This window comes from Rhinopithecus bieti, unplaced genomic scaffold (assembly GCF_001698545.2).
Source record: "Rhinopithecus bieti isolate Rb0 unplaced genomic scaffold, ASM169854v2 scaffold_17939, whole genome shotgun sequence".
In the NCBI taxonomy this organism is placed as follows: domain Eukaryota; kingdom Metazoa; phylum Chordata; class Mammalia; order Primates; family Cercopithecidae; genus Rhinopithecus; species Rhinopithecus bieti.
This window is the reverse complement of record NW_016809446.1, coordinates 2,601,628-2,615,653: the sequence shown is the minus strand read 5'-3', so window position 1 is coordinate 2,615,653 and position 14,026 is coordinate 2,601,628. Positions and strand designations below refer to the sequence as shown.

The 14,026-nt window shown below is 36.0% G+C and overlaps 1 protein-coding gene across 7 annotated transcripts in view; it reads left to right on the top strand.

The window, feature by feature from the left end:
• The window catches only part of KANSL1L (KAT8 regulatory NSL complex subunit 1 like), a 150,280-nt gene that overhangs the window by 39,616 nt on the left and 96,638 nt on the right, over window positions 1-14,026 (top strand). For all 7 annotated transcript variants that reach the window (XM_017889361.1, XM_017889360.1, XM_017889356.1 and 4 more), the window contains exon 3: window positions 5,321-5,462. In XM_017889361.1, coding sequence (XP_017744850.1) covers window positions 5,321-5,462 — 142 coding nt within the window. The remainder of the gene's footprint in view (window positions 1-5,320; window positions 5,463-14,026) is intronic.

Here is a 14,026-nt window from a genome sequence, read left to right as displayed (position 1 = left end):
TTGGTCTGACACCCGGGCTGGAGTGCAGTGGAAGGATCTCAGCTCACTGCAAGCTCTGCCTCCCGGGTTTACGCCATTCTCCTGCCTCAGCCTCCCACGTAGCTGGGACTACAGGTGCCCGCCTCGTCGCCTGGCTAGTTTTTTGTATTTTTTTAGTAGAGACAGGGTTTCACCGTATTAGCCAGGATGGTCTCGATCTCCTGACCTCGTGATCCGCCCGTCTCGGCCTCCCAAAGTGCTGGGATTACAGGCTTGAGCCACCGCGCCCGGCCAGAACCATTGAACTTTCAAAAGCTAAAAATATCTGAAATGAAAACGACTTCAGCTAACAAGAGAATAGATATTCAGAAGAAGTGGTTAATAAAAATCACTGCTGACTTCTCACTAGAAGGTATGTAAGCCAGAAAAATGGAATGATATATTTAAAATGCTGAAAGGTGGGAAAAAAATGTCGGTCTAAAATTCTCTGCCCAGTGAAATATTTTAAAAAACAGACACAAAATGACATTTCCAGATAAGTAAAAATAAAAGTTGTCAGTATACATGCACTAAAGAAATTTTAAAAGATCTTCAGGCTGAAGGAAAATCATACTGGGTAAAAACTGAGATTTACATAAAGGAAAAAAGAAATGTTAAGAAATGGTAAATATGTGGGTCTGAAATATGTAGATTTTAAATCACACATGTCCACATAACTCGTGGATGAAGAAGTCACAAGAGAAGCTATAAAATGTTTTGAACTGAATAATATTAGAAACATGACATATCAAATTTGAGGGATGCAGGGACTAAATTATTGAAGCAGTGCTGTATGGCTGTACATGTTTGTATTAGGAAAGGAGAATAGTGTATTCTGTGGTCTAAGTCTCCTACTTAAGAAGCAATAAAAATAATACTAAATTAAACCCAAAGCAAATAGAAGGAAAAGATGATAAAATATGGATATTCACAGATTATAAAACATAAAAACAATGGAGAGAATTATAAACTGCTAGCAAGATTATTTAGGAAAATACTAACAACAGGAAGAAGGAAAAATATCACTGTAGGTGTTCCGGCATTGTAGAATAATTGGGGAATACAAACCATTCTCTGTATTCCCAAGCTCTGTATCTGTGTATCAACTAACTATGAATGGAAATAGTCAAGAAAAATATAAAATAATGCAATAATAAAAAATAAGAATTAAAAAGAGTATAACAACTGTTTGTATTAGGTATTATAAGCAATATTTACATTGTATTAGATATAAGCAATCTAGAAATCAAAGTATACAATAGAGTGTATGTAGCTTATATGCACATGTACGTCACTTTATGTAAGGGACTTGACCATTTCCACAGATTTTGGTATCCTCAGGGGATCGTGGAACCAATCCTCCATGGATTCTAAGGGATCACTGTATAATGAACAACTACATGCCAATAAATTCAACAATTTAAGCTAAATAGGCTAATCGCTTAAAAGACACAAATGACCAAACTGACACAATGAGAAATAGAAAACCTGAAAAACCTTGCATTAAAAAGAAAAATTAATAATTATAAACTTTCCCACATAGAAAACTTGTGACCCAGATGGCTTCACTGATTAATTTTATTGAAAGTCAAGGAATAAATCATTCCAGTCCTACATAAACTCCTTCAGAAAATCAAGGAGGAAGGAATACTTCTCATTTTATGAGGGTAGCATTAGCTTGATTCCAAAACCAAATATGACAAGAAAACAGCAGATCCATATCTTCTTTGACTATAGATGCAAAGAAAAATCCTAAATGAAGTAACAAATAGGGTCTAGCAAACTGTAAAAATTCATCATGACCAAATGAGTTCATACCAGGAGGTCAAAACAAAGATGTAAGTTTGTGATGTTGACACGTAGTTAGTACCAAGAGAAATTACATTCAAAACCACTTAAGTTTAGATAGCTTGTACTTATTTCTTTTAGCAAGGTTAAGTGGTGGCTGAAAGTAAGCAAGGATGGGAATTGAAGTCGTAATGCTACCTTTCTGGGGAATGAGTGATCTCTCACTGACCAGTTGGTCTCCACTCACCAATGTCTTTGATCTTTACTAGAGACAGGGACCCCACATTATGGTCAGCATGTGGTGGTCTGGGATCAGTTTTGCACACTCCAGAAAGATTCAGGGAGTTAATGGCAGACCAGGCTTATATGCTAACTGAGGAGTTGGGACACTCTGAATATGCTGGTGCATTAGTTATATGCTAATTGGTTACACTGTAAGTTATGTAAACCATTAACATTGATTATATAAGTTGTTTACATAAAATGTTTGACTTTGGGGTATAACATGTTGATCTTGTTTGAGCAAGTTAGCCATATATTTATCTGTAACATCTTAATTATTAACAATCTTACTTTTTTTAGAAAAACATGTTTTCTAGGAAGGAAACATTTTTGTTTTACCACTTATAAGCATAGCAAACATGTTTTATTCCTCTTATTAAAATGTAGGATAAGTTACCCTCTACAGAAAATTTATTTCAGGCTGGGCTTGCTGGCTCATGCCTGTAATCCCAGCACTTTGGGGGCTGAGGCGGGTAGATCACTTGAGGACAGGAGTTGAAGCCCAGCTTAGCCAATGTAGTGAAACCCTGTGTCTACTAAAAATACAAACAATTAGCTGGGTATGGTGGTACATACCTGTAATCTCAGCTACGCAGGAGGCTGAGGCACAAGAATCACTTGAACCTGGGAGGTGGAGGTTGCAGTGAGGAGAGATCGCACCACTGCACTCCAGCCAGGGCGACAGAGCAAAACTCTGTCTCAAAAAAAAAAGAAAATTTATTTCATATATCACAAAGCGTCCGATGTGATTTGGTTTACTTAAATTTAATCTGGTATTGCTATTTTTCTATATTAGTATAATTTAGTGTAGTATATGAACATAACAATGATTTTTGTAATCCTAACTTGAGTATCAGAATATCTTTACCAGAAATACAATAATATGAGTTCTGTGACATTTTTTCTGTTATATTTCATTATTCACTAATTATAAATATTACAGCCAAACCAAATTGCATATTATAGGGGAATTTTCCTACTGGAGCAAAACTTAATGTTTAAGATCATCTTTGATTGCCCTATGCTTGCTTCTAGGCCATACTTCTGCAAGTCCTATCAACTTTAAAATGAACCTTGAATCCATCCTTTTATCTACATATCTTTGTCGCCCCTCCCCTTCCCAGTCAAAGCCATTTTTATATTCAGTGTTTTAGTCAGAATAGTCTATATTTAGTGTTACAAATTAGCATCCTAATCTTAGTGGTTTCACACAGCAGAGGTGTACTGCAGCTTACATAAAGTCCAGTGTGATCTAGGCTATTCTCTTCCTCCATTTTGTAGCTATATTATCTGCACTCGTGGTTTTGAAGATCCTCAGGTGAACTGGAAATGACAATGTCACTTTTGCTTACAGCCCATTTGGTCAGAACTAGTCAAATGGCTCCAACGTAAATGCATAAGCCTGGGAAATGTAGGGTGGCACTTGAAATATTTGGAGATCACAATGATCTGTACCACACCCAGATTATTATAGGTAATATCTTAGTTGTTTTCCTTACTTTCTTTCATTTCCTACCAGAGTGCTTTCTCCACCTAGTAGCCAAAGTTCTTGGAAAACAAAAAAGATTGTTACCACCTTGCCAGTAGTTTCCACTTTGTTTTAAAATCCAAACATTTTATCCTCACCTGTGCAAAATACTACGTGCTAGGGCACTTGCCTTCTCTAATTTCATGATTGGCATTTAGTGTTGCTAACTGTTATCTATGAATAGTGTATTTTGAATAGGCATTTTATTTTGTCCACAGTTATGAAAATGTGATTTTTAAGTGTCAAATTTATGAAACCACAGTAATGACTATGAACAATAAATAATAATACCAAGAGAAATCGTCAATCATATGGTGTCTTTAATCACATTGTATGCAATTAGAATCCTTAAAAACAGCAACCTTTCAGAAACATTGATATAATGTAAAATCCTGTTATAGTGAATGAATTCTATATAGCAAAGCCATAATAATTGTGTTCTGTTTATCTGACAGCAAATGATCTCTTAGAATAAATATTTTCTCTGATTAAAAATTATTTAAAAGATTCCATTATGGTCCAGTGCATTTTAAAAAATTAATAAACTATTTTTTAGAGCAGTTTTAGGTTCACAGCAAAGCTGAGTGGGAAATACAAAGAGTTCCCACATATTCCCTGTTCCCACATACTACAAACGCACAACCTTTCCCACTGTTAATATCCCACACCAGGGTGGTGTATTTGTTACAATTGATGAACCTATATTAACACATCATTGTCACCCAGAGGTCATTATTTACATTAGTCTTCACTCTTGGTGTTCTACAGTCAGTGGGTTTTGACAATAAATGAATTTTCAGATAAGTTTTTTATAAAGTTTATATGTTGTCATTAAGTCATTGTTCAGTTTCTGTCAGGTTTTTTTTTTTTTTTTTTTTTTTTTTTTTGGCAATCTGCATCTCCTAATTAAATATCACACACATATACCACCCATAATCCCCAATAATTTTTCTCTAGCTGTAGTGCTCTTGCCAAATGACAGAGGTACTAGGAGGAGCTAGGAATCAACCCTTATTTTTAAATATGCATGAAAGAAAGGCTTTATATAAATTCTTTGTTATTTCTAGGTTGTGAATCCTAGGAATCAGATTTTTAATGAACTGTTTATCTTAACAAATATTTTAAGGACTGTATATTTGGTATGCTTATTTGAAATGTAGCAGAGCATTTATATTTTTTATAATTTTGATGGCTTTTAAAAAATGATTTAAGTAATTAGCTAATAATGATGCCTATTTTAGCAAATAAAAATTACTTATAGTAAAATTGAATATGTTACAGTTTATTACATGGATTTAGATTTAGCACCATTCAAATGGATTGTCTGGTACTTGACATCTACTTACATATAAGTTTTATGTAACAGTTTTTACATGGTGTTTGCATTGTCATTCACGTTTCCTTTTCTTTGCTGATTTATTCCTGTTTAAGACCTTCTGCATTGATAAAGAATTGAGTAGCAGAGGAATTATCCTACTACAGGGTATGTAATATTGAATGAAAACAGGTGTTTGTGGGGTGGAAAGGTAAGAAAATTAAATCTTTTTCTTTGATAAGAAGTCAATCTGCCATTCTCTCTTCCTGTAATTACATGTTGTAGCAAGGAAATTTGCTTTTCTGATGGGAGTTAAGGAATTATTAAGCAGCGTCTGTGAAACTTGATTGCCTTTGTGCTTTGAGTAACAGTGTTTGTTTTGTTCACAGTAACTGTAGTACTGAATGGAAGTGGCTTGTAGACAGAGCACGAGTTGGCAGCCGATGGACTTGGCTTCAAGCCCAGATTTCAGACCTAGAATGCAAAATCCAACAACTAACAGACATTCACAGGCAAATTCGTGCCTCCAAGGTATTGTCTGTCTGTGTTCTTCTACTTTTGTTAAAAATTGTTAATGTTTTCATTCCTTCTCATTTCATCACAAAAATAATTGTTACAAGGTTTTATAAGAATGTAGCCAGTTTATGTCAAAATGTTTGGTATATTAGTTATTATAAATTGAAGCTATCTTTGTAATGCCTTTTTGTATTTAAGATCATTTTATCATACTTTTTGAGCAATTCAGAACTTCCTTATTGGATTCCAGTTAATGTAAGTGATAAACTTGTTTTCAAATTTCTAAATCATAAAATGCATATAACAAAACCTTACCATCTTAACCATTTTGAGTATATAGTTGTGTTATTAAATACATTTCTAATGTTATTCATGTGTCACTATCCATCTCCATAACTCTTTTTACCTTTTAGAACTGAAGCTCTATACCCATTAAATAATAACTACCCACTTTCCTCTCTCCTCAACCCCTGGCAACTATGTTTGTCTCTTATGATTTTGACTATTTTAAGTACCTCATATAAGCAGAATCATAACAGTTTTTGTCTTTTTGTGGCTAGCTTATTTCACTAGCATAATGTTCTCAAGTTTCATAAATATTGTAGCATATATTAGAATTTCTTTCCTTTTTAAGAGTAATAATTTATTGTATGTATATACCACATTTTGCTTATTCAGTCATCCGTTGATGGACACTTGGGTTACTTCTAGTTTTTAGCTATTGTGAGTATGCTATGAACATGGATATTAAAATATCTCTTTGAGACGCTGTTTTCAATTCTTTGGGGTAAACACCCACAAGTGGAATTGCTGGATCATATGGTAACTCTAGTTTTAATTTTTTTGTAAATCTACCATACTGTTTTTTATAGTGGCTATACCAGTTAACATTTCCACCAGCAGTACACAAGGTTCAAATTTCTCCAGATTCTTGCTAACATTTATTTTCTGTTTATTTTATAGCAACCATCCTAATGAGTGTGAGATGGTATCTCATTTTACTTTTGATTTGCATTTGCCTAATGATTAGTGATGTTGAACATCATTTCATGTGTTACTGGCTTGGCTTTTGGATATCTTCTTTGGAGAAGTACTTATTCAAGTCCTTTGTCCATTTTTGAATGGGGTTGCTTGCTTGTTTTTTTTCTTATTGCGTTTTAATTCTATATGTATATTAATTTCTTATCAGATATATGATTTATAAATATGTTTCCTATTCTGTGTGTTGCTTTTTTTTTTTTTTTTTTTTGAGGCAGAGTCTTGTTCTGTCACCCAGGATGGAGTGCAGTAGTGTGATCACTGCTCACTGCAGCCTTGACCTCCCGGGCTCAAGCAATCCTTCCACCTCAGACTCCCAAGTAGCTGAGACTAGAGGCTTGTGCCACCATGATTGGCTAGGTTTTTGATTTTTTGTAGAGATGGGATCTCCCTCTGTTGCCCAGGCTGGTCTTGAACTCTAGACTCAAATGATCCCCAAACCTCGGTCTCTCAAAAAGTGCTGGTATAACAAATGTGAGCTCCGGTGCTCAGCCTTGTTCATTGCATTTTTACTCTGTTGATATTACCTTTTCCTGCCCAAATTTTCAAAATTTTTCTGAAGTCCCATTTGTCTACTTTTTCTTTTATTACCTGTGCCTTTGATGTCATATCTAAGAAATCATTGCTAAATCTAATGTCATGAAGCACTTACCCTATATTTCTTCTTAGGGTTTTATAGTTTTAGGTTTTACATTGAGGTCTTTGATCTGTTTTGTGTTAATTTTTGTGTATGGTGTTAGGTAAGGGTCCAGTTTCATTTGTTTTCATTCAGATATTCAGTTTTACCTGGTTGAAAAGACTGTTTTTCCATTGAATGGCCTTGGATTGGAACCTTTGTCAAAAAACATTTGACCATATATGTTAGGATTTATTTCCGGGTTGTCTATTCTATCCCATTGGGATATAGGTCTGTCTTTATGCCATTACCACATGGGTTTTTTTGTTTTGGTTTTAATTTCTTTTCTTCTTTTCTTTTTTAAATAGAGACAGAGTTTCCCTATATTCAAGACCAGGCTGGTCTTAAACTCCTGGGTTCAAGCCATCCTCTTCACCTCAGCCTCCTAAAGTGCTAGGATTATAGGCATGAGCCACCATGCCTGGCCAGTATCACATTGTTTTGATTTCTGTAGTTTTGTAGTAATTTTTGAAATCAGGACATGTGAGTCTTCCAGATTTGTTATTTGTTTATATATATTTTTGAGATAGAGTCTCAGTATGTTGCCAAGGCTGGAGTGCAATGGCATGACATCAGCTCATTGCAACCTCCACCTTCCAGGTTCAAGTCATTTTCATGCCTCAGCCTCCTGAGTAGCTGGGATTACAGGCATGCGCCACCATACCCAGCTAATTTTTGTATTTTTAGTAGAGATGGGATTTTGCCGTGTTGGCCAGGCTAGTCTTGAACTCCTGGCCTCAAAGTGATCTGCCTGCCTCAGCCTCCCAAAGTGCTGGGATTACAGGCGTGAGCCACTGAGCCCAACTCTAGATTTGTTTTTTTGTTTGTTTGTTTGTTTTGTTTTGTTTTGTTTTTTTGATATTGTGTTGGCTTTGAGGTCTCATGAGATTTTGTATGACCTTTAGGATAAGTTTTTTCTGTCTATAAAAAGAGTCGTGGAGATTTAGATAGGGATGCACTGAAACTCTAGATTGCTTTGAGTATTTTTGACATCTTAACAACATTAAGTCTTTCAATCCATGAATGTGGGTTGTGTTTCCATTTATTTATATCTTCTTTAATTTCTTTCAGCAATGTTTTGTAGTTTGTACAAGTCTATCAACTCCTTGGTTATTTATTATATTCTGAAGTGTTTTATTCTTTTTGATTCTCTTGTAAATATAATTGTTTTTGTGACTTTCTTTACAGATTGTTCATTGTTAGTATATAGAAATGCACCTGACTTCTGTGTGATCTGGCTACTTTGCTGAATTAATTTATTAATTCGAACATATTTTGAAGGAATTTTAGTGTTTTCTACATATGATTATATCATCTTAAAACAAATAATTTAACTTCTTCTTTTACAATTTGGATGCCATTTATTTCTTTTTCTTGCTTAATTGCTTTGTCTAGAACTTCCAATACTATGTTGAATAGAAGTGGTGAAAGTGAGCATTTTTGCCTTGTTCCTGATCTTAGAGGAGAAATGGTTCAGTCTTTAGCCCTTGAGTATGATATTCAGGAGGTTTTCATATGTGGCTTTTATTATGTTTAGGTAGTTTTCTTCGATTCCTACCTTGCTGACTGTTTTAATCATGAAAAGATGTACAATTTTTTCAAATACCTTTTCTTCATCAATTAAAATGATGATAGGGTTTTCTTTCTCCTTCATTCTGTTAATGTTGTATATTACATTGATTAGTTAAAATACTGAACCATCCTTTCATTCTAAGAATAAATCTCACTTGGAATAAATCTCACTCGGTCATGGATTATTATCCTGTTAATATAGTGATGAATTTGGCTTCCTAATTTTTGGTTGATCACTTCTGTATCAGTCTGTACAAGGGATATTGATCTGTAGTTTATTTTCTTGTGGTGTCTTTGCCTGGCTTTGGCATCAGGATAATGGTGTCCCCACAGAATGAATTAAGAAGTGTTCCTTTCTCTTTGACTTTTTGGAAAAGTTTGAGAAGGATTGCTATTTGATCTTCTTTAAAAATTTGGTAGAATTCAGCATTGAAGTCATCAGATTCAGGGCTTTACTTTGTCAAGAGATTTTTGATTACTAATTTAATTTCCTTACTAGTTATATAGGCCTATTCAAATTTTCTTTTCTTTTGAGATGGAGTTTCGCTCTTGTTGCCCAGGCTGGAATGCCATGGCACAATCTTGGCTCACTGCAACCTCTGCCTCCTGGGTTCAAGCAAGTCTCCTGCCTCAGCCCCCTGAGTAGCTGGGATTTCAGACATCCGCCACCACATCCAGCTAATTTTTGTATTTTTAGTAGAGACAGGGTTTCACCATGTTATCCAGGCTGGTCTCAAACTCTTCACCTCAGGTGTTCAACCTGCCTCAGCCTCCCTAAGTGCTGGCATTACAGGCGTGAGCCACCACACCCGACCCAAATTTTCTATTTCTTTGAGATTTAGTCTTGTTGTGTTGTGTTTCTAGGAATTTGTTCATGTAATCTAGGTTATTTAATTTGTTGGTGTACTATTATTAATAATACTCTCTTGTCATCCGTTTTATTTCTTTACATTCAGCAATAGCATCCCCAGCTTTATTTCTGATTTTAGTATTTTTAGTCTTTTTTCTTTGTTTTCTTAGTTCACCTAGCTAAAGGTTTGTCGATTTTGTTGATGCTTTCAAAGAACCAACTTTTAGTTTCAATAATTCTTCTAGTTTTTCTATCCTCATATTTGTTTTAGCTCTACTCTAATCTTTATTATTTCCTCTTGTCTGCTAGCTTTTGGTTTAGATTGTTCTTCTTTTTCTAGTTTCTTAATTTGTAAAATTATGTTGTTAATTTGAGATCTTTTTTGTTTTTTGTTTTTTAAATGTTAAGCATTTATAACTATAAACTCCCCCCTTAGCACTGCCTTCACTGCATCTCATAAATTTTGGTGTGTTTTGTTTTCGTTTTCATTCATTTTTAACTGTTTTCTAATTGTTCTTGTGATTTCTACTTTGATCTATTGGTTGTTTTAAAGTGTATTAATTTACACAAATGTATGCATTTTCCAGTTTTCTGTTAATGATTTCTTCATTTCATTGTGGTTGGAAAAGATACTTTTTATATCTTTCTTTTTGTATCTGTTGAGATACAATATTTGGCCTAACATATGGTCCATCTGGGAAAATGCTCCATGTACACCTGAGAAAAATTTGTATGTGGTTGTTGTTGGGTAGAATGTTATTTAGATATCTGTTAAATCTATTTGGTTTATTGTGTAGTTTGTCTGTTTCCTTACTTACCTTCCATCTAGTTGTTGTGTCCCTTAACAAGAGTGAGTTATAGAAGAATCCAACTATTATTGTAGAATTATTGATTTTTCTTTGCATTTCCATCAGTTTTTGCTTCATATGTTTTGATTGTCTCTTATTAGACGTGAAAATGTTGCCTGATGCATTAGAAACCAATACTATGACACTGAGTTTTTTGAAAGAAGAAAAGCTTTATGTTGCAAGTTGACTGACAAGGAGACTGGAGAGTCAAGCTCCAATACTGTCTCCTTGTCAGACAGATAGTTTGCAAATATTTTTTCCTATTCTGTGGGTTGTGTCTTCACTTTGTTGATTATTTCGTTTGCTATGCAGAGGCTTTTTAACATGATGTTTTTTTAACATGAGTTAACTTGATTTGTCCATTTTTTCTTTGGTTGCCTGTGCTTGTGGAGTATTACTTAAGAAATCTTTGCTCAGTCCAATGTCCCGGAGAGTTTTTCCAATGTTTTCTTTTAGTAGTTTCATAGTTTGAGGTCTTAGATTTAAGTCTTTAATATATTTTGATTTGATTTTTGTATATGGCAAGAAATGGGGGTCTAGTTTTATTCTTCTGCATCTGGATAGACAGTCTTTCCAGCACAATCCTTTTTCTCCACAATCTTGACAACATCTGTTATTTTTTGACTTTTTAATAGTAGCCATCTGACTGGAGTTAGATGGTATCTCATTGTGGTTTTGATTTGCATTTCTCTAATGATCAGTGATCAATGATGTTGAGCTTTTTTTCATATGATTGTTGGCCACGTGTATGTTGTCTATTGAAAAATGTCTTTTCATGTCCTTTGCCCACTTTTTTATGTGGTTATTTCTTGTAAATTTGTTTAAGTTCCTTTTAGAGGCTGAATATTAGACCTTTGTCAGATGCACAGTTTGCAAAAATTTTCTCCCATTCTTTAGATTGTTTGTTTACTCTGTCGATAGTTTTTTTCTCTGTGCAGAAACTCTCTAGTTAGTTTACATTTGTCAGTTTTTGCTTTTGTTGCAATTGCTTTTGGCATCTTTGTCATGAAATCTTTGCCTGCGCCTGTGTCCTGGATGGTATTGCTTAGGTTGTCTTCCAGCATTTTTATAATTTTGGGTTTTACATTTAAGGCTTTAATCCATCTTGAATTAATTTTTGTATGTGGTATAAAGAAGGGGTCCAGTTTCAATCTTTGCATATGGCTTGCCAGTTATCCCAGCACCACTGTTTTATTTTTATTTTTTTTCTTTGGAGACGGAGTCTCACTCTGTCACCCAGGCTGGAGTACAGTGGCGCAATCTTGGCTCACTGAAACCTCTGCCTTCCGGGTTCAGGCAATTCTTCTGCCTCAGCCTCCTGAGTAGCTGGGACTACAGGTGCACAGCACCATGCCTGGCTAATTTTTTTTTTGTATTTTAGTAGAGATGGGATTTCACTGTGTTGCCCAGGCTGGTGTCGAACTCCTGAGCTCGGGCAATTCACCCACCTCAGCCTTCCAAAGTGCTAGGATTACAGGTGTGAGCCACCGTACCCAGCCAGTACCACTTACTGAATAGGGAATTCTTTCCCCAGTGCTTATTTTTTCCAGGTTTGTTGAAGATCAGACAGTTGTAGGTGTGTGGTCTCATTTCTGGGTTCTCTTTCCTATTTTATTGGTCCATGTGTCTGTTCTTGTTCGAGTACCATGCTGTTTTGGTTTCAGTAGCCCTGTAAGTATAGTTTGAAGTTGGGTAGCCTGATGCAGATACTTTGTTCTTTGTGCTTAGGATTTCTTTGGCTATTCAGGGATGCCTTCTATTTCTTTTTCTTGTCTAATGCTCTTCCAGCATTATGTTGAATGACAGTGGTAAAAGTGGGCATCCTTGTTATGTTTTATATTTCAGTTTTCTCTCCCATTCATTAAGATACTAGCTGTGGGTCTGTCATAGATGGCTTTTATCGTGTTGAGGTAAGTTCCTTTATACCCAATTTATTGAAGGTTTTTATCATGAAGGATGTTGAATTTTATTCAAAGCTTTTTCAGCATCAATTGAAAAGACCATACGGATTTTGTCCTTCGTTCCGTTGATATGATCTATCAGATTGATTAATTTGCGTATGTTGAACTATCTTTCCATGCCCGGGATGCATCCTACTTGATTATGACAAATGATATTTTCAATGTGTTGTTACTTGGTTTGTGCTAATTTTTTGTTAAGGACTTCCACATCAATGTAATCAGGGATATTTGGCTGTAGTTTTCTCTTTTTTTAAAATGTGGTTTTGGTTAGTTTTAATATCAGAGTAATACTGTCCTTGTAGAATGCGTTTGAAAGTATTTCCTTCCCCTCTATTTTTCAGACTAGTTAGAGTAGGATTGATGTTACTTCTTCTTTAAGTGTTTGGTAAAATTAATCAGTGAAGCCATTGGGTACAGGGCTTTTCTTTCTTTTTTCCTTTTTTTTCGAGATGGAGCCTTGCTCTGTCGCTAGGCTGGAGTGCAGTGGTGTGATCTCAGCTCACTGCAACCTCCGCCTCCCAGGTTCAAGAGGTTCTCCTGCCTCAGCCTCCCGAGTAGCTATGACTACAGTTGCACGCCACCATGCCCAGCTAATTTTTACATTTTTAGTAGAGACGGGGTTTCACCATGTTAGGGTTTCACCATGTTGGCCAGGACGGTCTTGATCTCTTGACCTCGTGATCTGCCTGCCTCGTCCTCCCTAAGTGTTGGGATTACAGGCATGAACCACTGCGCCCGGCTCTGGGCTTTTCTTTAATAGAGGACCTTTTTTTTTTTTTCTTCTTGAGACAGGGCCTTGCTCTGTTGTCCAACCTAGAGTGGAGTGGCACAATTTTGTTTCACTGCAGCCTCAACCTCCTCGGCTCAAGCAATCCTTCCACCTCAGCCTGTTTGGTAACTGGGACCACAGGCACACACCACCACATGTAGCTAAGTTTTGTATTTTCTGTAGAGATAGGGTTTTGCCATATACCCAGGCTGGACTCAAACTCCTGAGCTCAAGCAATCTCCCTGCCTTGACCTTCCAACGAGCTGGGATTACAGGTTTGAGCTACTATGCTTGGTATAATGGAAGACTTATTAGAGATTTAATCTCCTTACTCATTTTTGGTTTGTTAAAATTTTCTATATTTTCTTGTGTTTTTCTTTTTGTTTGTTTGTTTTTTGAGATGGAGTTTCTTGTTGCCCTGGCTGGAGTGCAATGGCACAATCTGAGCTCACAGTGCAACCTTCGCCTCCCGTTTCAAGCAATTCTCCTGCCTCAGCCTCCTGAGTAGCTGGGATTACTGGCATGTTACCACCACGCCTGGCTAATTTTGTATTTTTAATAGAGACAGGGTTTCTCCATGTTGGTCAGGCTAGTCTTGAACTCCTGACCTCAGGTGATCCACCCGCCTCGGCCTCCCAAAGTGCAGGGATTACAGGTGTAAGCCACTGCACCCACCCTTTTTTTTTTTTTTTTTTTTTTTGAGACAGAGTTTCGCTCTGGTTGCCCAGGCTGGAGTACAATGGCGTGATCTCAACTCACTGCCACCTCTGCCTCCAGGGTTCAAGTGATTCTCCTGCCTCAGCCTCCTGAGTAACTGGGATTACAGGCATGCACCACCACACCTGGCTAATTTTTTGTTTTTTTT